The sequence below is a fragment of the Petaurus breviceps genome, unplaced genomic scaffold (genome assembly GCF_028583685.1).
Source record: "Petaurus breviceps papuanus isolate PSGF00001 unplaced genomic scaffold, PetGlider_PUasm1.0 139, whole genome shotgun sequence".
In the NCBI taxonomy this organism is placed as follows: Eukaryota; Metazoa; Chordata; class Mammalia; order Diprotodontia; family Petauridae; genus Petaurus; species Petaurus breviceps.
Genome location: NW_027185697.1, coordinates 457088 through 483977, shown reverse-complemented (window position 1 = coordinate 483977; position 26890 = coordinate 457088). Strand labels below are relative to the sequence as shown.

The following is a 26890-nucleotide window of genomic DNA, read 5'->3' as shown; positions in this document are numbered from 1 at the left end:
CCCCGCCTTTGAAAAACCCAGATGTGGAAACCCAAATGTTGACTGGGTATGGATGTAATGGCTGGACAGTTTGGAAATCTGTCTACTTGATCTGTTTCTGTCTTGATAATTCTGCCTGTATACTTTGAAGTTCAGGGTTCTGACCTTTTCCCCTGAACAAGGTAAACGATATATGTCTGACTGATTAAAGTAAGCTTGTTAACCCCTTTTGAGTTGCTTTCCTTTAACAAAGCAGATCCAAGAGCCTGTGTGAGCAGGCACCCTGGGGACACTGGGGTGCTTGCCACTACACAGGGTGAGTTGAATATGTAGGGATGATATCTTAAAAATAAAATTAAGAGGTGAGGGAATATTTTGGGAGAAGGAGGAAGGGAGAGAATAGGGTAAATTATTTCACATAAAAGATGCAAGAGAAAGCTGTTACAATGGAGAGGAAGAGCAAGAAGCTGAAAGGGAATGGGTCAACCTTACTCTTATTGAATTTAGCTTAAGGAGGGAATAATATATACACTCAATTTGGGTATCTTACCCTACAGGAAAGGAGGGGGGGATGATAGAAAGGAGGACAGATTGGGGGAAGGGGTAGTCAGAAGCAAACACTTTTGAAAAGGGATAGGGTCAAAGGAGAAAATAGAATAAATGGGGGGGGGGGGATAGGGGAGGGAAATATAGTTAGTCTTTTCACAATATGACTACCATGGGAATGTTTTGCATAACTATACATGTATCGCCTATGTTGAATTGCTTGTCTTCCCCGTGGGGGTGAGTGAGGAGGGAAGAAGGGAGAGAATCTAGACCTCAAACCGTTTTTTGTTTGTTTGCTTTTAATTTATTTATTTACTTTTAGTTTACAACATTCAATTCCACAATTCCTTGTGGAACCCAAAGTTTTAAAAACAAGTGTTAAAAAATCATTGTTACATGCAACTGGGAAATAAGATATACAGGCAATGGGGTATAGAAATCCATCTTGCCCTACAAGAAAGTAAGGGGGAAGGGTGTAAGGGGAGGGATAGGTATGGATATATGAGAGGGCAGACTAGGGGGAGGAGTAATCAGTATGCTTGCCATATTGGGGTGGGGGGTGGGGGAGTGATATGGAGAAAAATTGGAGCTCAAAATCTTGTGGAAATGAATGTTGAAAACTAAAAATAAATAAATAAATAAATTCGGGGGGGGGGGCGCGATGGGGAACTGACATCAAAGGGGAAAAAAAATTTGACCACAGAAGCAATTATGTCTTCCCTCATTTGTACTATTAGTGGATACTTCTTTACAGTGAAAAGTCTCCTTTTGACTGCTTATGTTTAATTACATCTGATGCTATTTTGATTTAGGGATGTCTACACTAGATGTTCAGAGTGTTTTCTTTGAAACTGTTAGATTTGCTCACTCTGCTCTCAGCTCTCATCGCTTAACCAGTTCTATACTTTACACTGAGTTCTTTTCTTTCCTCCTTATCCTCTCAGAAATAATTGTATAAGAACTGGTCCAAGCAGCACTTCCTGTACAAAGAAACCAGGACAAAATGACTTTATCCCAAGGTCTTTGAGTCTAATTCAAAATAGTGAAATAACTGTTCTGGTATTTTCCCTTAAGCAGCTATAACAAATCTACATTACCTACTAGGATCATAGGACAACAATATTATAGTGGAAAGGTAAAAAGAAACATTGGTGCCTTATGTTCGAGGTTTTTAGTGTATAAGGTATTTGTTCAGCATTGTTGACTTCAGAGGAGTGTGGATTACTTATTTTTTGGAGATTTCAATAATCTGTGCTTCCAGGTGTGGAAGCAAACTGAACTCTCTCCCATTTTGAAGCTGCTTATTAAAAAAATTATATTAGGGCAATACTTTGGTCTTAAATCCTTGGTGTGTCCGCCCATGTTGGGAAGTTCTTATTAGTCTTTTAAATAGCGATTCCAAAAGAGGTGGGCTGCTTTGAAATCTTTTTAAAGGCCTAATCAGTTAGCCTAAAGGGCTCATCCCTGAAGTGATTTCAGTACTGATCTGTCTAGGAGAAGGAAGAAGTCTGCAGAAGTATCTCTTGAGTTCACCTTCGATAAAATTAAAAGAAGAATCCTTAGAGGGAATGGTCAAAGAGGGATTGGATGTTTTAGGAAAATTGTTCTTTAGGGAGCACCTGTATATTAAGTGATTGTTATAGTGTGGAGGCATGTAAGTGATGCCATGTGCAAAACTGTGGGCCTGGAGTTAAATGTGGCCTCAGATACTTACTAGCTGTGTGACTCTGGACAAGTCACTGAACTTGTTTGCCTCCGTTTCCTCAGCTGTATAATAGGGATAGCAGTAGTACTTACCTCATAGTATTTTGTGAGGATTAGATGACACAATAATTGTCAAGTGTTTCACACAGTGATGGGCATTTGTAGGGGCTAGATATAAATGCTTATTCCCTGCCTTTCCTTCCTTCCTGAAGAATCAAATCTAACTATTTTACCTATATATAAATTATAACTCAAAAATGGCTGGTGCGAAAGAGATTTTCACAGTCAGGCTTAATTCCAGTCCCTTTTTGGATTTTTTCAGAGTCTGGGTTCTTAATACGGGGAAGTCAAACTTGTTTGTTTTAATGTATTTTGATAATTGTATTTCAGTATAATTTATTTCCTTTCTAATTTTATGTATTTTACACATTTAAAAACATTATTATTGAAAAGAGATCCATAGGCTTCGCCAGAACTTCTGCTCAAAACAGAGATACTTAGAATTATAATCATTTCATTAATAAATTGTATCTGGCAGGCTCATGCCAAAGTATTTTTCTGATACACACAAGGTCATAGATCTGGAGCTAACAGGGATCTTAGAAGTAGTCTAGGATGACCTCCTGATGTTACAGATGGGGAAATGGAGGCCAAAGGGAGAAATAGAAATATTGCCTCTCCTTAAATGGAAAAGATGTGTACGGAGTGGGATTTGGGGATCTGTGTAAAGCTTTGTAAGGATAGACAAGATGACCAGATGTAGGCAGTGTCAGGAGTGGGAATGTTGAAGAAGCAACGAAGAGGCTTAGGCATAGACAGTGGGAACAACTTTTTTCCCTGTCATTCCACTACATAATTAGTTTTTCTGTTTTAAAATTAACATTTAATGACTGTTTTTCAGTGACATTCAACCATGCTTTTTTTCAGATTTGTACTATGGTGGAGAAGCTTTCTCAGTAGAGCAGCCGCAGTCTTTTACTTGTCCCTATTGTGGAAAAATGGGTTATACGGAGACATCTCTTCAAGAACATGTTACTTCTGAACATGCAGAAACATCAACAGAAGTGGTAAGCAGCAGCAGGCTTGTGTTGAAGCAATGTTTGTGTATGTGTCACTCTTGTTGGAAGTCACCTTCAGTAGTGCCAGAGAAAGCCTCTCAGGTGCCCTTGTCAGAAGTTATACTCTGGTGCATCACACAGTAAATTGCCTTTCTTGTAAATATATCTGAAGGCAGAATGTTTTCCTCTTGCCTATCCACGTTCGATGTTACAAGTTTCCAAAACACAAAGTTGTTTAGACATTGAGTATTGAATCAGTCTAAAGGTACCATTATACCTTGGGTTGAGTTCTGTTTGTTAAGCCAGTAAATTATGCTACTACCTGTTTGAGCAGCTTTTGTTCTAAAAAATAAATTTCACAAAAAAATGTTTAAATATCTTTCAAAATAATAACCAAGAGAAAGTGAAAAATAATAGACTGTTCTGTGGCGTAGTTACAGCATACATATTCCTGACCTTATTTTGTTTTCCTAAGGCCTGGACCACTCACTTCCAAAGATAATTAAAGGAATTTGAGAACAGTGGTGCCTGAAAAGACTATGTTGTTCTTGCTAATAAATCTTTGTCTTTTGGTATCGATATGAGTGAGATCTCCCTGTTTATCTCTTTCTCCTTTTTCTGTGTTCTAACTCCTGTGTCTTTGCTGTGTTTTCCTACTCCAGGGTGTATTTCTGTGTCTCCCTGCAGAACTCCAGGGTACCTTTGTTCTAGCCTGCATTTCTTTGGGACAGTCTCCAGTGGGATGGGCATGGGTGGGGGATATCCTGTCTGTGCACATGCCTGAGCAGGCAGTGAGTGAGAACCTGGCAAAACACACTTATCTTCCCCTTCCCACCGAAGGAGTCTGAGTCATTACTAGTGAATGTTTGCCTACAGCCACACCATGACACCTGCCATAGTTTACACAAGCAGCAAGAAATTCCGATTTCTTCCTGTGGTTAAAGATGTAAATAGATGTGCAGCCCATTTCAGTTATTTCTTGCTCTACTCTGTGCATCAGTGTCCATTTCCTTCAGGATCCCAACTCGACTAACTTCGATTGACCTTAACTCATACTCCTCACTTCCTTAGCACAAAAGTATGTTTTCTACTTGCATTGGTTTATATTTTCTGATTGGTTCTGTGTGTATCCCATCTCCTTGCCTAGACTGGTGATTGCTTTCATTCCATTGGAGCCTTGGGTGTCTTTCTGTTCTCTTGCCTGGCTCTGGCTCTTTAGAGCAGGGACTCTCCTTCTCTTGGATCCCTCTTGCTACTGTGCGCAGAACTGGATGGACACATGAAGGAGCCTGCCTTGGTCAAGAACCTATAAGCTGAATTTGAGAGTGAAAAGGCAGAGGGGAAATTGTGAGACTAGAACTAGAACCTACCTAGGCAGTGATGGAGAGCAACAAGGTGGGCTGGGAAGAGTGCTAGGCTTGGAGTCAGGTGCCCTGGGGTCACATTCTAGTTTTGCTACTTCTTCCCTGTGAACCTTGGGCAAGGCACTTAACTCTCTGTGTCCCCTTTTCCTTATTTAAAAAAAGGAGGATGATGGGGCGGCTAGGTGGCGCTGTGAGTTAAGTGCCAGCCCTGGAGCCAGGAGGACCTGAGTTCGGTTCTGTCCTCAGACACTTAACACCCACACAAAAAAAACTAGCTGTGTAACCTTGGGCAAGTTACTTAACCCCAATTGCCCTCCAAAAGGCAAAAAAAAAAAAAGGAGGATGTTAATCTAGATGACCTCTGTGGTCCTGGGAGTACCCAGAAGGGAGAAGATCATGAGAAGTACAGAGGAGTCGAAGTATGTCTCTGTAATACCACATACGCAGTATCCTGATCTCATGACTTTAGAATTTTAGGAAGATGAATATGAGCTCCTAGTCCTTCAGTTCCAATTCAGTAGACCTATATTAATCACCTACCATACGCAAGACACTATGCTGGGTGTTAACTGAGACGTGGGGATACAAGACTAGACTGTCAATGAGAAAAGTCCCTTGGGAAAGCAAGGCAGTCCGGGCCAGTGTCCTGGAGAGAGAAGGGCCCAGCCCTGAGCCATTGCAGACATTTAACCAGATGTACAACTGTGCAAAGCAGTTTGGTTCTTCGGAACCTTAGTTTCCTCCTCCATAAAATAGGAATAACAGGAACTCATAATATTAGCTGCTATTTTTATTCAAAAGAAATAAATCTCGCAGAAGGAGACAGACTTAAAACATCCCTCTGAAAATCTATCAGCCTTAGGCTAGGAGCACAGTGGGAATATTTGGAGAAAGGAAGCAATGCTGCATGGCAGTGGGCAGGGCTTTCAGCAGCCTCAGGGACTGGTACGACCATCAGTCAGGCAGCAGTAACGATTCTGTAGCACTGAGTACCATGCTGAGCACTTTACAGACAAGGAAACTGAGGCAGAGGGTCACACACTAGGATTGTCTGCAGCCAGATCTGAACTCGGATCTTCCTGACTCTGAGCCCAGTGCCAGCTGCTTCGGGCATTTATAAAGTGCCTGCTCTGTGTATGCCAAGCACCATGCTAAGCGCTGCAATCAGGAGTGTACAAAGAAGAGAACAAGGAGGGAGCCTATTTCCAGGCTTCTTTTGTCTTCACTCAGCCCTTTCCACTATGACTCCCTAGGCTGAGAGGGGCTTCCTTAAAATAAATTAGTTTTTGCCTCAAACTGTACATGAGCTCACTTAGCCTGTGTATGTAATTCGTGCTCCCATTCTCCCTTGGCTTGGTAGTGAATCCTTTGCTGTTTGTATAAAGATCAGCTTGTTGAAAAAAGGACAACCAGCCGCTTCGGCCTATTAGCTCCTCTTGCCCATTCCTGCTCATTGTGCTGTCTGAGGGTCTCCAGATGATTGCATTGTAGAAATCTATCCTACAACACATTTTGTTGGCTGCATCAGCTGCCCTTTGTTGGCTAATGGCAGTTTGCTTCTGCTCCATAGAGGACTGGTTTTGGGGTTTTTCCTCTTTTTTCTTCCTGCCGTGCTTGGCATGTTTCAGTGCTTGTGGCATGATTGGCATGTTGACATAGGTTGCTTTTGTTCCTTTCCAGAAAGAGATAGCTCAGTAACTTCTAGATACACTTGGCCCAACCCATAATTCCCAGGCAAGTGGAATTGTTCAGAGATAGTCTAAGGAGGTTAAGAGAGCTTGTGGTGAACTCATTTTCATTTCATCCTGTAAATAAAGATAATACTAGACTTATTTGTATCCTGATTCTACCAATTAAATACAATTTTTAAAAAGGAGAAAGAAAGGAATGGATTGTCAGCTTTGACTTTCTATCCTTTTAGTATAGAATCATGATATCTGAGGTTTTAAAAACTACTTTGTCTAAAGCATTTCCCTCTTTTGGAAGAGGTGATGGCTTCTGTGGCCACAGCACCTACAGATCTTTGTTGGAATAATGCAGTTTTTCTCTGTAATTTTGAAGTACATTGTTATGAACACTGTGTTTACCTTGCAATTCAGTATCTAGACCTTTAGCGAGGGAAAGTAAAAATTCAGGCTGAATGAACAGCAGAAAATGTTGCTTCGATTTTTACTAACAATGTATCTCTTGTTGATAAAAGCAAATTAATATTTTTGTGCTTATGAACTAACAGCATACTTTAAGAACTCCTAACAGTAGTTGGACAACACCATTGCCAGTGGCAGGCTCATTTTTTTTCCTCTCTATTCAACTATATGCAGCTAGGAAGATTGTGGAGAAAGAAGGTAGGAAGGCCTGGTCCTTGTGGACGATATATACATTGAAATGAGAGCCCCCAGATCTGTCCCTTCTGATGATTATCTGAAGGCAAATAACAGCTTTGCTGGGTTAATTCAGTTAACCTTAATTTCATTCATTTTGCTAGGCTTGACTGCCAGCGTTTCCTCTAGCACCTTAGTCATCTTTTTCAGAAGCCACTTTTGCCACCTTTAGTGTGCCCACCCAGCATTTATTAAATAAGGCACCTGTGAAAGCCTGTGTAACCTCAAAGAGTGTTTGGTTTGTACTTGTGAACCCATTATATTCTATTCTGCGCTGTAGTTAATAGATTCTTGCTCTAGTATGTAATTTTCGCATATTTGATTCATGATGCTGCCAACTTGCTTCATTCCCTATGCTAGACTGCAAGCAAGACTTCATCTAGCATGCTGCACTTGGACTTGAAGTAAGTCACCAAGCATTTCTTCAGAATTATTGTGTGCCCTGTCCATACTATGCTGAGCCAGACCTGCAAATAACGCACAGGAAGACGTTAGCTATGAGATCCTGGGAGAGTCATTTGCCCTCTCTGTGGACTTTTTCCTTTTCTTCTTCTCTAAAGTAGCATGGTCCTAGTAAGAGTAAGTGGCATTTCTCTAGCACCTCAGTGTTTGGAAAGTGCCTGCAGACACTGTCTTGTGTGGGCATCCCATCAGCCCCATGGGCTGGGGCCATAGATATTACTCTCCCCACTTTGCAGATGAGAATGCTGTGCCTAGGAAGGCTGACTGCCTAGCTAGGATGCGGCAGAAATGGGATTCAGATCCCAGGCCAGCGCCTTCTCTGCTCTCAACATGGAGCCTGCCTTGCCACGTTGGGGGGAAGCTCAAATACTTCAGAAACTTTCAAGCTCTCTCCACATAGCCATGTTGAGTCTCCGCTTCTCGAGCACCTCCCCCAGAGTTCTGAAGGATAATGTCCCTGAATAATGACCATTGCCGCTGCTTCTGATGGGATAGATTTCTCCAGAATGACAGTGATCACAACTGAGAATAGCAGCTCTGAAAAGATGTGGGTTTGAAAAGTAGCAGCGAGAATCAGGTCTGGACTCTTCCTTCCCTTCACCTTGCTCTTTCTTTGGTGATGGTTTCCGGTTTGCCAGGCCAAATCTGGGGTTATCATAGGTCAGTGCTCAGATGCTCATTTCAAGAAAACCACACGGAAACATTTTCTATGCCCTCGTCCTCACAAAGGAAGTGTTTGGCAGAACTGAGGTCAAGTGTGACAGGAGATCACAGATAGTACATAGAAGGTTAAAGAGAACACAGCTCTCCAGTGCATGGGAGCTCCAGCCAGAGAGAAACTATTGGAAAGAATAAGAATCGTGGTATGTCGGATCCCCAGTGTTTCCACAAGAGGGGTGTGGAGATCTTTTATGTAGAACACACTTCACTGAAAGATTGCTCATTGTTTTCATCCCGAGTTGGGGGACATTGTCAACTGAAAGGCATTCTGTTAGCACCAGATTTCTATTTGAATACTTTTGAAAGGGTAGTTTTCGTAGGGAAGGTAGGTTAAAAAAAACAGCAGGCAGCAAGAGATGGTAAACATCATTAGTAGACTTGGAACCCAACTCATCTGGATTTCTCACTCACTTTCCGACTCTGGAAGAGTCTCTGTTAGGTCCTGTTTGACTGCTCCTTGGACTTCAGATTGTTATCTATTTTATCTCATTTGTTGCTTATAGCAGCCCTGTGAAGTGAGTATTAGACACTATGTGTTACTTTTTTTTTTCTTTTACAAATGAGGAAACAGGCTAAAAGAGGTGAGGGGGCGGGGCCTGACCATGGCTCCCCATCTGGGAAGACACACCCATGTCGACGAGTCTCCAGAGTGTGGCTCTGCTATAAAAATAGACAGACCTTATTTGTCAGCACTATTTCTGATCCTTTTAGATCTCACTCCTTCATTCATCCTGAATGCGTGCTTAATTACTTCTTCCAAACCTTCAAAATGAAAAGAATAATGATAATTATAATAAGATTATAAGCTCTCATTATATTATAATCTATTATAATAAGATTATAAGCACTCAGCTCAATGCTTATCTTCAGGCTGAGATAGAGCATAGAATGAAAAGCACCCGGCAGATTTAGGAAGCTAACCAACTTCCTTCCCATCTTGTTATGAGTCACTGTTTCACATAGTGGCTTCATTTCTTTGTTTGAAGTTTGAATTCCCAGAACCCCAGACACACCCATGTTTCAGTTGCTAGTCTAAAGCAGGACTCAAAGTCTAAACTGAATTATTTGGGGGTTCCTTTGACAGTGTAGAAAATGAAGGAAAGCATAAACTATCTTGCTATCTAAACAACACTTCTACAGCTGATATTCTGAGGCCACTTACAGAAGGAAATGAGGCTCCCAGAAGCCTCGCTGAGCCAGGAGTAGTAGTAAAGGTTGGTTGGGTGTTGTCCTTTGTCCTCAGAGAGGACCAAAATGACATCACTGTGCTCAAGTCAGGTTTTAGTGTGTCTGACTGTGGCCGCTCAGACCAACATGAGCTGGAGTGTTCTGCCACAGGCCGGGCACAAACAGTCCATGTGAGATTTGGGCTGGACTCTCTGAATGTGTGCATCTCGCTTCCCATGTACCAGGCACTGTGCTGAGCACTGTACAGATACCTCATTTGGTCCTCGCACCCAGGCTGGGAGAGAGGTCCCAGAGTTGATAGATGGAACTGAAGAAGAAAATCAATCAGATAACTACCACTATTGGCAACAAGAGGCATAAAAACGTGCACTGATTAGATGAAAAATAGGATTCTAATCCAGAGTGAGACGGCCAGCTCCTGCCTTGGCTCAGGTGTGATGTTAGCTCTGAGGACCTGAGGTCAGCAAATTATCCAGATAAGCCAGTGCATCGAAGCAGAATAGGTATGAGGGCCTGTATAGCCCTGAGCACAGCTTACCAATGGAAGCTGTAGTCAGCTTCGTGGGGACGTTCAGAACAGCAGCATTTGAATTTCCTAGTGTTCATTCATAGGCTCTCAGGCCTCTCATTGTAACTACTAGCACTTGTCACATGGCCTGGCCTGTAGTCTGTGCCTAATAAATGCTTGCTGATTGCTTAACTGACTAGGACTACGAGTCTCAGGATCAGAAAGTGTGGCTTCTAGTCCCAGTTTTTCACTAACTCTGAAAGATGTTGGGCAAGTGGTTCTGGGTCTCTGAGTATTAGCTTCCCCTTTTGTAAAAGGAAAGTGGGTGATATTAGACCTTGGTTTGGTGAAAGGATAGTTGTGCTATTACTAGTAGCTGTTGATTGAGGAAGTACAGCATGGCAAACGGATTTGTTTGGGGAATCAGAAGAGCAGTGAGGCATTAGTCTTCAGAAGGTAGGTAGACTGGCTTATTCTCATACAGATCCTTCCATTGACTCTACAGTGTCTCGTTGAGCTGACCTCAAAGGTTCCTTTCAGCTCTAAATTTGTGAGTGCTTCTGTCAGGGACCAGGCCATGCATGCTTCCCATTGAAAGTTCCAAAGTATTGAGTACAGCGCTCACATGAGGGGATCGGTGAAATGCCCATTGAAGTAAATCCATGGCAAATCACGTAGCTTTTCTAGGCCTCAGCTTCCTCATCTGTAAAATGAGGAGTTAGATGTTAGGACATCAGTGGGCGCCTCTAGCTCTGTGAGCTTAGAGAACTTTATATATAAGCATTAGCAAATAACCTTAAACAAAATAAACTGCTCTGGTTATACAGCAGATCCAGATGGACTGTACTTGGAGTTCAGTTCAACAAGCGGTTTCTGAACACCTCCTTTGTATGGCGATATGTCCAGGGCTAAAGGAGGAAAGTAAAAAGCCATTTGAATAGGTCTTCTGCTCATAAGGAGTTTAGAGTGCCGTGGAGACAAAACTAAGATGGATGGTGTAGCCAGCTAGCAAAACAAGGCTATTCAATTAAGGAATTCTGTGGAATGGAGATATCCTTGTGGACATGAGTAGTCAGGATGCTTTGTGTGGGAAGGTGGGACCTGGGCTGGACCTTCAAGCATGGGTAGGCTTTGCCTAACTGGAAAGGAATCACAAGGGTAATGACTAAAGGCATGAAGGTGGGAATGGCACTTTGATGGGCCAGTGAAATTAGACTATTACGTGGGTTTGTATTGAACTGTATAAAGTTGGAGAGTTCTAGGGGGAAGTCAGTTTAATCAGAGAGGAGGTATAGCTATGAAGAAGCTATGGAGCATCCTTATGGGTGGGGAGGTCACTGAGAATCAAACACTTGTGTTTTAAATTCAAATGTACAGGTGACTCATTTTATTGAAGGGAAAACCTCTGGGATTAGAGTTTAGGCATCTTGGTTTCCAACTCACTCTTCTGTACCAGGAAAGAATCAGAGATTCTTAGTGTTATCCCCTAGCCTTGGAAATTGTTAGAGCATTGTTGCCAGGAGGAAGAGTCGTGTCAGACTGGACCAGCCAGCCCAGACCATGGCTACAACAGAGAGAGAGCTTTCTCTCCATTGATTCCCTACCACCACTCCTCACAGCACTGTGGTGGCTGCCATTGTGAGGCTCACCCTTGGTGGCCACTGACCATCTTTCTTCCATCCCTGTCACAACCATTGTAAGGACAGAATTTATTGCTTTCATCTTCTTAAATTTTATACAACACATTACATCATTCCCATTTTATTGTCTTAGGCTTTTTTTTTTTTTGGCAGAGATCCTAAGGACAAGTAAAATAGTGAAATAAAATGTACTGTCATTAGAAGTTAAGCTATATTCATCTTTGAAATAGGTTTGTTTTCTCATGATCTCATGGTGCTTTTTCTTTAACATTCTCTAAACAGGATCCTGATATAGTGCTTACCTCTGGCAGCAAGCCAGGATTTCCCAGAAGTTCTGGCTCCTCCTCTGGGACTGGCAACCTGCTTTACCCCCATCATCCTAAGTTCCTCTTTTTCCCATCCTAAATCAGAACCCTGGGAAGTCTACCCTACCTCTCCTCCTCCATCATTGCTGGGTTTTATAGAAATGCTGTCTTCTCCCAATATAGTACTGGATTCAGACACATGACTGTGGAGAATCACCTCCATTTCTTCTTCATCACTGCCTGACTTGGTCACTGAGCTCAGAGAGGCGAGAGCTGCTGCCTTCATGTGGTGGCCCTCCCTTTTAGTGCCTGGGTTGTGGTAAGCAGCTGACCTTCCCTCTCTGGGGATGAGGGGAGGCAAGGAGCCCCATGGAACAAGACCTGTTATTGCCATTGCTCTTCTGATCACTGCATGGGGTCTAGTAGTTTCCTCGCACCTTCCCACCCCCAGAGGCAAAGCTTGTACATATATGGCCCCAGCTCTTACAATGCAGTGCACTCTGATGGATAAGCATGTGCTGCTGCCCCCCACGCTCTGACATGTTCTTAGAATCCACCTGCGAAGAACTTTGCTTCATTTGCTTCGTGACACATGCGTGCCAACACAGATGCTGGCATCAGCGCCCATTACCATATTCGGGGGGTTCTCAGTAGAAACTTTGAACTGAGCTAGTGCAGCGTGAAGAAGTATGGTTAGGCCTTTGTCAGGAACGTCAGAAGATGAGGAGAGGGGCAGCAGTACAGTGCATGTGCCACTCCAAAGCTGTTGGCACTGCATTTATAAAGGCCCTGCAAGAATCCATCCAAGGCAGGTTGATTTATCAGCCTTCTGCTTCTGCCAAAGACATGACTTTGTTAGGTAGAAACCAACAGAACTGCAGTGATCTGTTTCTTGATTATAGGTGACCAGATAGGAAAGTGTTATCACAGTTTGACTCCCTCTCCTCAAAAGAGAGGGGAAGCATGAAATTAAACATTAAGTCTCATGATTCAAACAATTTCATGTACTAATATATATTTATGCCTTTCATGAAAGCAAAGCAATTTAAACCAAACAAATAATTAAGCTTAATAGTAGAAATAAACCTTCCTAGCCTTAGCTTACAATGATCTCTCTTTCTAGAGATCTCCTTGATCCTAGCCTACAGCCCGGTTGTATGTCTGACATCTGCTGTACATGTCGGATAGTTTTTACCTCCCTGCCTTTGCGCAGACTTCCCTATTCCTGGAATGCCCTCTCTGCAGATTTTGAAATCCTGCCTATCCTTCAAGACCCAACTTACATGCTGTCTTCTACATACAGCTCTCATTAAAGGGATTTCCTCTCAGAAATGAACTTTTCTTCCTCTGAACTTAGGTAACACTTTGCAACTTTTTAATATTTATTATATCCTCCTTTTCACAATAGTAACTGTATAATATTATATATTGGTCTGCAGATATCATGGGACATCTGAGTAGTACAATGGATAGAGAACTGGGCCTGGAACCATGAAGACTTGAGTTCAAATGTGATCTCAGACATAGTGAATAAAACCAAAGGATTGTTGTGTTAATAATATCTGCTGATTGAGAAAGTAAATAAAGTACATTAATTTATGTTTTATGAATCACAATAGCGATAAGAAATTAGTCTTCAAAAGGTAGATTCACTTATTTGTTATACAGAGTCATTTAATTAGATGGACCCCTTACAGTGACTCTGCAGTGGCCCATTGAGCTGATGATCTCAAAGGTTCCTTTTTTTTTTCTAAACCTAGCCTCAGACACAGTAAGCTAGTAAAGCTGTGTGACGCTGGACAAGTCACTTAACCCTGTTTGCCTCAGTTCCTCATGTAGAAAATGAGCTGGAAAAGGAAATGGCAAACCATTCCAGTATCTTCACCAAAAAAATTCCCAGATGGGGTCACCAAGAGTCAGGCACGACTGCACAACAACAATGGAATGTACATATATCATATCCTTCCTGCTAGATTGTAAATTTGAAGTCAGGGACCATGTCTTAATTATCCTTCTAACTTCCAAAGCCTGGCACAGTTATCTCACACATAGGAGCATCTTGATAAATGGCTGTTGAATGGATGAATGACTTTAATGAATTGGCTTTTATTTTGTAGACTTAGAGCTGGGAGGAGCGTCAGAGACCTTCCAGTCCATTCTCTTCATTTTACAGATGAGGAAGCTGAGGCCCTCTGAGGACCAGAGTACCGGGCCAGGGCCAGCCTTACGGGATGGAACCCGGGGCTTCTTACTCCAGTCATTGCTTTTTCCCTAGACCAAGTTGCCTGTGGTTTGCCTCTAATATGGTGCTAGGCCCTGTATGCAAACTGAGTTAAATAGAAAGCATCACTCCCACCTAGAGTATTGTACCAGGGCTTTGCCACTCATCGGATGCTCACTTGAATATACAGCAAGGTGTGTTGGTTGTCATTTTTGAAGATATTTTGCCCACTTTTCACCTATTAACACACAGACATGCACTCTCCAGCACTGTCATGTTTGGAAGCCTCTGCTTCTACACCATATGGCCTCCTCATCCCTGTCCTCTTAAAACAGTGGCCAAGATGTTAACATAGCACTTCTGAAAACTCTCTGACCCTTGGATTATGATATGCAGCTGCTGCTCTTGGAATATAACATGCATGATCAGGTGCTTCCTAAGACACTTCACAGACATTGTTTCTAAAGGGGGAGGGTGGGAAGGATGGGTCAGGTGGGAGGAAGATGCAAAGTGTGACCTCTACTGCTGCCGGACCTGGGATAATGGAGAACACAGAGGTTAGTTTAGAAGGAGGGGAATAACAGCAATTTTTTTAAATGGATGAACCTCCCGAAGTGTTTTTGTGGATCAGAAAGTTAATGGAAACTGAGAAGCTATGTACGTTTTTTCGAGCAGAGTTATAAAGAAGCTGAGACCCCAAACTTTTATTTTAACTTTTTATTCCCTGACGAACTCTAATCACCTGTCATGTCCTCATCCCTGGGTTATGCACTGTGGGAGATACAGAGAAGCTTGAAACACTCTCTGCCCTCGAGAAACTTGTTATTACAGTCTGTTTGACAAGGAGAAGCTGAATGCCGGACAGCAGTCAGTCACAAAGCAGCGTATGGTTAGGTCCCAAATGAAAAGCAAAGTCACTGAGCCCAGAGCTCGGACGAAAGTTTTCATCACTTTTATAATTGCTGCACACTGGCGTTTTTCCTTGATGGAGAGATAGCTTCACAGTACCTGTTAAAGTCTTTTAATTAATGAGCAAACACATCTATGACTTCTTCCAACTCTGTTTCCCTGAGAGATGGATTTGAGTGTCTCTTGACAATTATTGGAAAGTAGAGGACGTTCATGTATTTACTATTAAATACACCACCACTTTTAGTTTTGAGGGATTGCTTTGAGCTAATTGCATGGTCGCCTTCAAAAACTTCCCCAGTCAGTAGATTGGAATACTGAATCTCTAACCCTCTCAGTACCACCACACATTTCTCTTGTCACTAAGGACCACAGACCACAGGAGTATCTTTCTCTCTATGTCCGCTCTCCCCTGCCCCATTCAGTCAGACTCTTCACAGTCTGTGAGAAGTCCTGTCCCAGCCGTGCTACTGAACTGCATGGGGGGCCTTGGACAGGCTATTCAACCTCTGACCCTGAATTACCCCATCTGTAAAATGGCTACATGTTCTCTCAAGTCCCTTTCAGGGCTGACTCTGTCATCCTGTGCTTTTGATCATTGAAGGCCATATCACAATCAGAATTTTGAAGTTCTGAGAGACCTCAGTGGCCTTGTAATTCATCCCATACCCTTCAAAGTATGCCCTCTGTAGCAAGGGTTCTTAACCCAAGAAAGAAATTACATATTTATTTTTCCTGAGCTCTGACTGAAATTTAGCATTTCCTTTAATTCAGAATTCAGGCAACAAACCACAGTAGTATTAGGCTCCGTCAGACTGCCAAAAATGTTCATGACACAAAGGTTGAGTCCCTGACCTATTATCATCATGGACAAGTGATCGTGCAGCTTCTTGAAGACTTTCCATGGAAAGGAAGTTGTTGGTACATCAGGACACCCCTTACACTCTTGGGTAGCTCCGGTTGTTAGGAAGTTTTTCCTTACACCAGACATAAATTAAGTGTCTCCAGTTCTTTCAACTAGTCATCACGTGGCATGATTCCAGTGCCGGTAATAACTCTGGTTGTCATCCTTTGGGTGCTCTCCAGCATATAAATGTGCCCCCCCCCCCAGATTGAATGCAGAGCTCCAGATTGTAGTTTCCTTACTCCTTAATGTAGCCTAAGAACACAGTAGCTTTCCTAGCTACTTATCTTTGTAGGGATCCTGGGTAATTAGAGATAAGCCAAGTATGATGGGTTAATCCCCTCTGATTTGGGACACAGGAAGAGATCGTATTGATAATACTTCATATTCATGTATTTTTTTCTTTATGATTACAGTTTAAAATATACTTAATCAGCAAAATCCACACTCTCTCTTCCACCCAGAAGGAGCTTGCACAAGGGCCATGATTCACCATGGAATATGAATATAGTTGGAGCCAGTGACTGAAAATAAACAAAGTTGTCCTTTGGCCCTGTTGTTGGTCAGTCAGCAAGTCATGGGTCACAAGTTCAGAATGAAATGACAATTGAGTCTTGGGAAGAAAGGCCATGTTGTGGCTTTGGGCAGCATGGAGATCATACCTAAGCAAGCCCAAAAAATAGGTCATCGGTAGGAAAGGCAATTTCACCATCAAGCCAGTCCACAAGACTCCAGTTAATAAAATTTGCTTCAGGGATGGCCAAAATGGAGAAGTTAGAATAAGGGAAGAGAATGGCTTCCAAAGGACCAGAGTGAGCATCTTCACACAAGGAATGAGGGAAGCCCAAGACCTGAAGTCCAAGGCAAGGTCCCACCTGGTCTAAGCTGCTCACCACCTCTCAGCCACACTAGGAAATGAGTTCCCTGCCTCAGCTCTCTCCCCATTCCAGTATGTTCTCTGTTACAGCTGCTAACACCATGGTCCTAAAGCACATATCTGACCATGCCTCACTGCTCACTAAACTCTGAGCCCCTCACACTCATAATGGTCTAAAACTGGCCTTCTTATTGCTTCCACGTGGCATTTCATCTCCATGCCTTTGTATAGGCTGTCCCCATTCCTGGGATATCCTCCTACCTCATCTCTGCATCCTTTAAAGATCAGTTCAGATGCTGTCCCCTGTACATGGCCTTTCCTATACTCCACCAGATTCTAATTCCTTACCCCCAAATTTCTTTGCATTTATTTTTGTATATACTTACTGACATATTTATATATTGCTTTCCCCCATAGCTGGGTTTTCAAGGCATTTCTTTATTTTTAAACACTTTTTTTGTGTTATAGACCCTTTGGTAACCTATGGAACCCTTCTCAGAATATTTTTAATTGCTTAGCATAAAATACACAGGAATACATACATAACGACTAAGGAGACTAATTATATTAAAATACAATTATCAAAAAAAAGTTTAAGTTTACAGTTTCCAAGTTAAGCCCCTTGGAGTCCAGGTCTTTTCATTTTTATCTGCATATCTATGGCACCAAGACATTGGCCCCTGGTAGGTGCTTCATAAATGCTTCTGATTGCTTCATTTATTGAAAGAGCAGCGGCTTTTCTTCCAGTGGACCTTTTCCCTTGACATGTACCCCGCTGAAAAGACGGGATGCCTTTGCAAGCTTGTGTTCCAGATCCAGATCCACAATCACTGCAGAAGCAGACTTGAGAAGAGCTAGACACATGGCGGAAGGGACTGCAGCCCCTTCTTGAGAGGCCTGAGTGATCTTCTCCCCATCTTAGCACACTTCAGCTGGTTCGGACAGCTTGGTACAGTGGGGAAAAGCAAGGCAGAGGTGCCCTCCTGGCTCTGAGAGGAGAGGCCTGCACCTTGCTCTGCTCTTGTTGTTCAGCCATTTTTCAGTCGTGTCTACCTCCTCGTGACTCCATTGGAGGTTTTATTGCCAGAGATACTGGAGGGGTTTGCCGTTTCCTTCTCCAGCTCATTTTACAGATGAGGAAACTGAGGCAGACAGGGCTAAGTGACTTGGCCACGGTCACACAGCGAGGAAGTGTCTGGAGCCAGGTTTGAACACAGGACGATGAGTCTTCCTGCCTCTAGGCTTGGCGCCCACTGAGCCATCTAGCTTCCCAAGGCTGCTCACAGCAGACAAGTAATGCTTGTTGCATGGACTTGAAACAGAATCCTGCTCCCTGCAGGCTGACCGGGATGGCAGCTTCCAAGTTAGACAAGGTGGTTTCTGAGCCCCCTTTCAGCTCTGCCCGTCACCGGAAGGACAGCCTTCAGCGCTAACTAACTCCACAACAGGACCCTGGTCTCACTGATAGAGGTTCTCTCTCCAGTGATCTGAACCCTGCCTCCAGGACTTAATATATTTACTGTCTAACCTTCTTGGAACCCCGGTTTCTTCATTTGTAAATAGGATTAATTTGTAGGATAAGAGATTCAGAACTGAAGAGGGCTCATTCTTCTCCATTTACTCCTGAGGAATTTGAGGCCAAGAGACCTTTAAGTTATTTGCCCATGGCCCCTCAGTACAGCTGCAGTTTTGACTCTGGCTTCTCTGGTGTCAATCTCAGATAGAACCATGGCCACCAAACCATGTGGAAGGAGCCCTGTGGGGGCCACCTGTTGACTTAGTTTTGAAATGTAGTCTTATCTGCATTTTATTTTCTTTATTTTGTTAACTCTTTCCCGATTACATTTTCATGTGGTTCAGCTCTGTTTCATACTGTACTGCACAATTTTATTAAGTACCTCTCTCACAAGGTGGTTCTGAGGAGCAAATAAGATAAGGCATATAAAGCATTTTGCAAACCTGACAGCGTTCTATAAAATGTCAGTTGCTTGGTAGGAGGAGAGAAAGGTGGGACAGATGAGCTCCAGCAGTGGGCTGATGGCAAGAAGGGCCCTGTCACCCTTTAAAGTTCTCCCTTTCTATTTAAACCACATTAATTTACTGTCTCTAGTTTTGGAAGAGGTTTTATCACCAAATAAACATAATCAGACTTGTTGCAAAAATTAATGAAATGTCAGCTGTCACAATCCTGTTTGCAGCTTGTCCATGGGAATCATGTGTGAAACTTTTGTTTGTGTTCTTTCATAAATTCTTCTTGGGGGATCCTCCCAACAAACTTTATTTTGTAGGTACCAATGTAGCACTGGGACTATCGATCTATTTTTCCTCATTCTCGATACATGATTGGTCTGGAGGATATTTTTGATATTTTCTGTGAGCCTGTGCCCACGTCTTTTCCACTGTACTTGGTGTTACCTACAATTTAAATTCTTTGGAGATTGTGGTGTTCCACTATTCATAGCAATCAAGCATCACTAGAAAAAGATTGGTGTTTAAAAGATGGGATTTTGTTCAGAGGAGCAGATTGAGATTGCTGAAATAGCCATTCATTTTCCCAAATAAAGTCTAGCCAGTTCTCTGCCTCTTCCTTCATACCAGTGGTACTCAATGGCTTGTCCATCCCACTCTCTGGACAATAGAAATTCTTCATCCACTTGGTTTTTCTGTTTGGATTGTTGAGCAGAACAGCTGTCATAGAGAAGGTGTTGTAATATTCTGGGGCTTGTTGCAGTGAGCAGGAGCCTCCCCTGAAGGACCTCCCTGGCCATGGAAAAGGCAGGAAGGTTTTCCCAGCTTTTGACAGGCTGCATTGTTGCTCTGAACCCTCAGCACCCCTCCGGGTTTCTGGAGGGTGTTCCCCTTAGGCTCCACCTTTTAGATCCTTTTTGTGTTTCTGACTTTCACCTCAGATGCTTATTCTTTGACCTCTTCTCTCAGCTCCCTGCACTCTGAGTCAGAGAGATTTGGACTCCAAGCTCCTTGCCATAGATCATATGGTCATAGATTCTATATCTAGTGGCCTGGCTCCCGAGCTCTTGTGCCTTAGAGGAACATTTCCTATATTTTTATTATCATCTGCCTTTATGTGTCTTTTCCTCTCCAAAGACCATTTTCTTAACAGCTGGTATCATTTATGTGGATTCGGTTCATCTTATCTACCCTACAGGAGTTTACAGTGTCTATTTGTGTTCCTTTCCCCTGGAAAAACCTTACTTGTTTTTCCTCCCTCCATTTAAATTGCTTCAGACCCACATTCACATTTTAATACTGGCCTGGCCTCTTGTTCAGGGTTGTAGGGTTACTCTCTAGGAAGGGGGCTCTAGTTCTAACTCTGGCCTTGCTACTGTGGAAACCATCAGATATGAATTGATAAATCTATGAGCAGATGCTTTCCAGGATCCACAGATAGCTGTGTAGGCAGGCGTGTCCAGCACCAGGCTGAGTGCAGCACTCTCTAGGACAGAGGACAACCCAAAGAACATTTTGCCATTTTTGCCATTTTTTCCTGGATCTACCCGGAGATTCTTCCTGCCCAAGCTTGTCTGAAGCTAGCAGTGACGGCGGAGAGCTCGGACCCTGAGAGCCAGAGCACGTCCTCGGGATGTGTCAACTGTGCTCTCTGTGGGATTCGTGTTTGCTAAGTTGTCACGTGAGCATTGACGACTAGCTGGCACGTTCTTATATTCATGTGTCGGTTCTCATTGGCGCCTGTGTCTGTTGTCAAATAGCTACTTACTAATGCTCTTCTTCTGGCTTTCCTTGCAGATTTGTCCAATCTGTGCAGCATTGCCTGGTGGAGACCCTAATCACGTCACAGATGACTTTGCAGCTCATCTCACACTTGAACACAGAGCCCCTAGAGATCTAATATCCTTTTATGCACCAGCAGGAAAAGGAAGGAAGGAACCGCGTGGTCACCTTGGGCTCTAGCCACTGATGTGCTTGGTTATCTGCAAAGCAAATCAGAGAAAAGACCAGATTTCCAAACTATTCACAATGGAAAGAAAAAACAAAACTCATTTGAAGATGGACCTCTGTGTATACTAGTCCTCTTCAATGTTATTCAATACTCTCAATATTATTGAAAAATCAAATGGCATGTCATACAGAGGTAGATTTTTAATCATCTAGCCATTCCATATGGGATATGTAATGAGATAACTGGGATAATCTCCTAGTGTAGAACTAAGTGTCCCATGTCACTCATTAACCAAGACTGTCAACATTTCAGTTCTTTAGAAATTGGTCTTCCCCATGTGATGAAAACAACTGTTAGAACCAGTATATTTTATTAAAACCAAAGTCTCCTCTCTGATAGTAGACAACCAGTGTACTGCGGTAACACCTCAGTTATCCCATGGCCCTGGAAACCAGACTTTCAGGAATTCCAAGCATGCAGAAGGAGGCCAGACCTAAATATGGCAAGGGGGAAGGGAAGCAATCGTAGAGGAGGGGAGGAATGAGGCTAAAGAACACAACCTGAGAATCCACTGCCAAGGAGAGTAGCTAAGGAGTGCCCAGCATACTCTTCTGGGTTAGTTCTTTCAGCAAAGAAAGAGGCACTCAGAATTCATCCTGATGGTGTCTGTGAAAAAGCAGTTGCAGACAAGAATAGGAAGAATAAAGATGGGAGCAGACCGGAGGCGCAAGGAACAGTGGCAGATAACAGTTCCTGACCCAGAAGCATAGAGGGCCTGTAGTGACAAGAACAGCATGGATGGATGGATGGATAGATAGATAGATAGATAGATAGATAGATAGATAGATAGATAGATAGATAGATAGATAGATAGAGATAAGATAAATAGTTGAAGCTCCTTATATTTGCCAAGGGGTTAGTCAAATATTATTCCCATTTTGAAATGAGAAAGCCAAACCACAGGGAGGGTGAGTGTCTGACACTTGCATGTATATGAGGCAGAAAAAAACTGTGTGATACAGATGGAGTATTGCACATACACATGTAGCAGGACAGAATTAGCATATTTTAGAAGCCATCCCTTGATAGGTAGGGATTCTAACCTAACTGGTGAAAGATGCAAATGTAAGAAAGTTAGGCTTACCTTTGAAAATGGAGACCTATTCACAGCTTGAAATGAGGAGCCCAGGAATATGTCAGTTGGTCAGTACCATCAGAGTGTCTGGATTGGATTTTATTCAGTTGTTTCTTAGCACAAAAAAAAATGCAGAGGCTGCCCTCTAACTTCAACCCAATGTTAATCAGAAAGCAAAAAATTATTTTCCTGAGCAAAGGCAGTGAATTGAACCATGTGGGCTGTCTGAAGGTCATGTTGTGTTTGTTTGAAAGGCAGACAAGACTTTAATAGATCTTAAAAAACAACCAATCATGAGACAGCAGAATTTTTTTTTTCTATTCAACATAATTCCAAAAGATGCCAATGATGGGGTGGCTAGGTGGTGTAGTGAATAGAGCACCAGTCCTGGAGTTAGGAGGACCTGAGTTCAAATCCAGCCTCAGACACTTAACATTCTCTGTGTAACCTTGAGCAAGTCACTTAACCCCAATTGCCCAACCTTCCCCCCTCCAAAAAGTAAAAAAAAAAAAGAGGCCAGTCTATTTTGGTGATGCCTCCTAGTGAATCAAATACTCTGCCCTCTGAGCTTTAGCACAGCTAAGGACAGGTTGGCTACTTTGTCATTTCCTAATAAAGATTCAGAGTGCCACCAAATAAAATCCCATATTCCTAGAACAGCTCAGCATCCCCTCAGAACATAAGCTCATTTATGGGTGGAAAAGCATTTTTTCTGACTAGCTCTGTCATTTTTTTTTACTTTCATTGAAAGATAAGCTTATAGCCATAACCTACACCAGAAGGATTTATTAGGTGCCTGCTGTGTGGTGGCACTGGAGATACGAAAGAAATGAAAGAGTCCCTGGCCTCAAGGAGCATACATTCTGTTCAGGAATACAGCATGTAGTTCTGAAAAGAATACAGCAAGAGTTCTTTCTGTAGTTATAAAGCTCAGTCCTGAGGAAGTTTAGCATCCCACCTAGCAAACCTCACTTAGCCTGTGAGCCAGTTTAGAATATGAGATGTCATTACAGAAAAAACATCATGAGAAAATTCACCGTAGCACCGTGAATTTAGAGCTAGAAAGGCCCTTGAGATCATGTCATCCAGCTCTCTATCCTTCCTTTTAACAAATTAAGAAACTGAGGCCTTGTGAGATTAAAGAAGTTTCCCAATGTCCCCCTGTTACTGATCAGCAGCGCTAGGACTTGAACCCAGGCCCTCTGATGTAGGTATCTGGTGGAGGGTTTTAAGGGGAAGAGTGGCGTGGTCTAATGGAAACAACAGTGTTTTGGGGCTTAACAGACCTGCCACTTAATTGCCTACATGACCTTAAGCAACCTTTGGCCAGTCACATAACTTCTGTGTACCTCAGTTTCCTCATCTGTAAAACATAAGAGTTGGAATACATGGCTTCTGGATCTTTTCTAGGTCCAACTATGTAATCCTGTCATCTTCTCATATTCCATTAGGTTACAGTTTTAATTTTGCTCATACCTGGAATTTCCTCTTAATTTAAGGAGAAATAGAAAAAATTGAATCATGATTTTATGTCCACAGAGTGTGACTGGAGGATGAGCCTTAAAGTAAGCCCTCTCTAAAGCCTCTTAGCACAGATTCATGTAATAGTGAGATTACAATCCATGAATAGATTTAGTGCTAATCAATTAGAAAAGTGGATACAGGCTGACCAAGGAAGATACTTGTGGTTTGTTGTGATCATCAGGTAGACGTAAAATTTTAAATGATTTTTCACGAGTCCAAGAATTTGATAGCAGCAATGAACGTGGAGATTCAGGGGTGGACAGAAAAAGCTTCAGGACTTTCATTCATTCATCTTGTACAGGAATAAGCTGAGGAGATGCTTGATTCAGTCTGCTATTTTAAGAAAGAAACAGATGACCAAAGAGAAACAACCTAGGGAATTTAAAGGGTTAATACTTTACCAGAAAACTTAATTTACCCAAAATGATTCTTTTCCTTTGAAAAACCAAGTTGTAACCATATGTCTTAATTACAGCACAAATGCATTTAACCAGCATTGCCCTAGGGCAAGAGTTCTTAACCAGATAATTGTATTTCAGCATAATTGGTTTACTTCTTGATATTATATATTTTGTTTTATGCACTTTCAAACCTTATTCTGAGAAGGTTCATGGACTTTACTGGGCTGTCAAAAGGGTCCATGGCACAAAAAAAGATAGAGAGCCCATGGCTGATGGTCACACTCCCTGTGTCCATGTAGCCTTTGAGCTAAGGGCACTTTTACAGTTTAAAATAAGATTTTAAAATGTAAAAACCATTCTTCCCATACAAAAGCTTATGGATTAAATCTTGTTTTCCTTGCTGGTAAACCCAGGTATCCACTTTGGGATGGATTTAGCCCTGGGTCTAGGGAGAAGACCTTGATGGGGAGTGGACGAATCATTTTTATTGGCTTTAAGTTTTTACCATTCTGATTGAAATATTTCTAAAAGCCCTTTCATGCTCTCTTGAGTCATCATGGTGAATAGGAGTGATAGGAGTTTATCATGAAAAGGGACCTTTGAGGTGATGTAGTCTCATTCTCTCATTTGATAGATGGAAGCCCTTCTGCCTAGGAAAGTCTAGGGGTTGGCAGAAATTCATGAAGAGTTTGAAGACTCTGATTTCTTATCAATAAGACCCTCAGGGTAAGCTAGGATAGGGCTAGGGCTGTCCACTGCTAGACCAAATCACCCTGCACACCTAAACCAAAGGATGAGAGAACAGGCTAAGAAACTTTAAACCTACCTTTAGTAAGTAGGGTTCTCTTAGCTATCATTCATCACTTGGGTCTATGTATTCTGATGCTACAATCGACTGCTTTATTTTTCATGCCATTATCTCAGAGTAGAAGTGAGAGTTAGACATTTCTTATGAAAGAAAGTATATGAACCTGATGATGACTGTCTGCTGGCCAGCCACATTCCTGTCTTCGTTCTGGGTGACTATTAGAAGTCTGTCCAGAGTGAGTGAGGTGGTCCTCTATTCAGATGCCAACATTTCATTCTTTACTGGTTTCAAGCAGCATGGCTTGTTCTCCATTTGAGTGGTAGCTTAAAGACAGAACAGGATGTTTCACTTGGGTGCCAAAAGCAAATAGAAGAATCTATTTGCCCACCTAGCAACGGTTAAGCTTATATTAATTTCCATGAGCCATTTGGCTTATTTTCTTAACTTGTGGGTTACGATGAATCGAGTGGTGTTCGACATGTACGTAGAATGTTTCACCCTGGCCGGGGGCTAGGAGGTCCTCGGGCCCGTAGATCAAACATGCACTTTACTAGCAGTTCTACTGGTGGGCTTTCTTCTTCACAGAGTTCATACTCTCCAAGCAATAGGGAAGCCATGGATCCTATCGCTGGTAAGACCTTTTTGTATTTGCCTCATAAAGAAAATTGCTTTGTCTTTTTATCTTATAAATTTTGATTCTGATATGTATGTTTTTGTTCTCCGACCATCAAACAGCTACCAGTTTTTGGTATATTTTCATCTAAAATTTAAAAATCCTTAAAATGTTACATGACGGTAATATAAAACATGAATCACTTTGCTTTACTATAGTTTTTGCTGTAGTTTCTTCCCAAGCACTGAGTAGTGGAAGAAATAAGTGAATCTTTTGATGACATTTTCTCTTATGTTTTTATGCCCTAAAGAAAAAATACTTTAAAAATTAATCTTTTCTTATACAAAAGTCAAACAGGAACATGTTTGTCTTTGTGTAAAATCACAAGAAGATCTTATGAAAACACAAGAATATAAAGGCAAGATGCTGGAAAAATGTATCTTCTAATGGCTTGTGAATATATAAGTGAAAAAATATCGGGAAACAAAGTTCCTAACTGATCCTCCTTGCTCACCACTCCAGAAACCATGAGTTTATAATTCTGCTTTGAACTCCAAACTGCAGTTAGCAATGATTGTAAATACTTTTTGTTTAAAACTAGGCCATCCTGTTGAAGCAGTAGGCTTGGGTAAGAGTGAAAGCTTGTTCAGAAATGTCTGCGCACTCCGACTTCTTCCCTGCTTATGCCATTTGGAGTCTGTGGCTCCTTTGTAAACCAATTAAAAATGTTGTGATTTTTAAAAGCATAGTCCCTGCTCTCAAAGAGCTTCTGTCCTGCTAGACAATAAAGTAGTAAATCCAACATAACTTGACAGGGAAGGAGAGCATTAATGGCTGAGAGCAGTGGGACCCCTAAATGGAGGAAAGAAGACGGGGAGAGGAAGAAGGGTTCGAATGCATGGAGACTGGACATGACACAGCAGCTAATGACCCTGTCTAACTGGAATATAAAGTATGGGAAGCAGAGGCATGTGAAGTAAAACCCAAAGTGGGCAGAGAGAAGCCGCGATGTGTAAGGCCTTCGATGGGAGGCTAAGAAGCTTGTACTTGGTCCAAAAAGTGGTAGGAGTCACTGGAGATTTTTGAGTAGGGCAAGGATATCCTAAGACCTGCTTTTCAGGAAAGTTATTTGATGGCTTTGTGATTGATTGATTAATTGAAGAAGGGAAAAATTACTAGCAAGGAGGATATTAGAGTAGTCTAGCCTAGCTGTGGGGTGTGGCCATCTCGGTGAGTGGAAGAGAAGGCGCGATGCAGGTGAAGGAGAAAGAAGAGGCAGGAATTACTGGCAGGCTGCAGACTGGTGAGGAGAAGGATGGTGGGGCATATGGAGGTGACTACAGAGTTGTTTAATTTATGATGCCAGCAGGAAGATATCCACGAGACATGTCCAGGCCTGGGATACAGGTGCTGTTATTATTATCCCCATTTTACAGACGTAGAAACTGAGAGGGACAGAGGTTAAAGGACTTGCCTGGGGTCTCAGCTAGTATGTGTCTGAGGCAGCACTGGGGTCCAGGTCCACCGCTCCATCTACCTTATCACCTAGCTTTCCCGTGAATAACACTTGAATACACTCTCTTTCATTAATCTGCTTGAGTGAAGAACAGATGACCACTTACAGAGAGTGAAAGGTGAGCCATCCCAGTGAAAGGAGGCTTCTGAAGGTCAGAGCTGGCATGTAGCTCCTTCAGGGCCACAAAGCTCTTTGCACCCATAGTCTT

The 26890-nt window shown here is 42.4% G+C and overlaps 1 protein-coding gene across 2 annotated transcripts in view; it reads left to right on the top strand.

Moving 5' to 3' along the window:
- KCMF1 (potassium channel modulatory factor 1) overlaps positions 1 to 26890 on the top strand; it is a 125099-nt gene that overhangs the window by 89252 nt on the left and 8957 nt on the right. For both annotated transcript variants that reach the window (XM_069065800.1, XM_069065807.1), the window contains exons 3-5: positions 3157 to 3296; positions 20532 to 20633; positions 25010 to 25184. In XM_069065800.1, coding sequence (XP_068921901.1) covers positions 3157 to 3296; positions 20532 to 20633; positions 25010 to 25184 — 417 coding nt within the window. The remainder of the gene's footprint in view (positions 1 to 3156; positions 3297 to 20531; positions 20634 to 25009; positions 25185 to 26890) is intronic.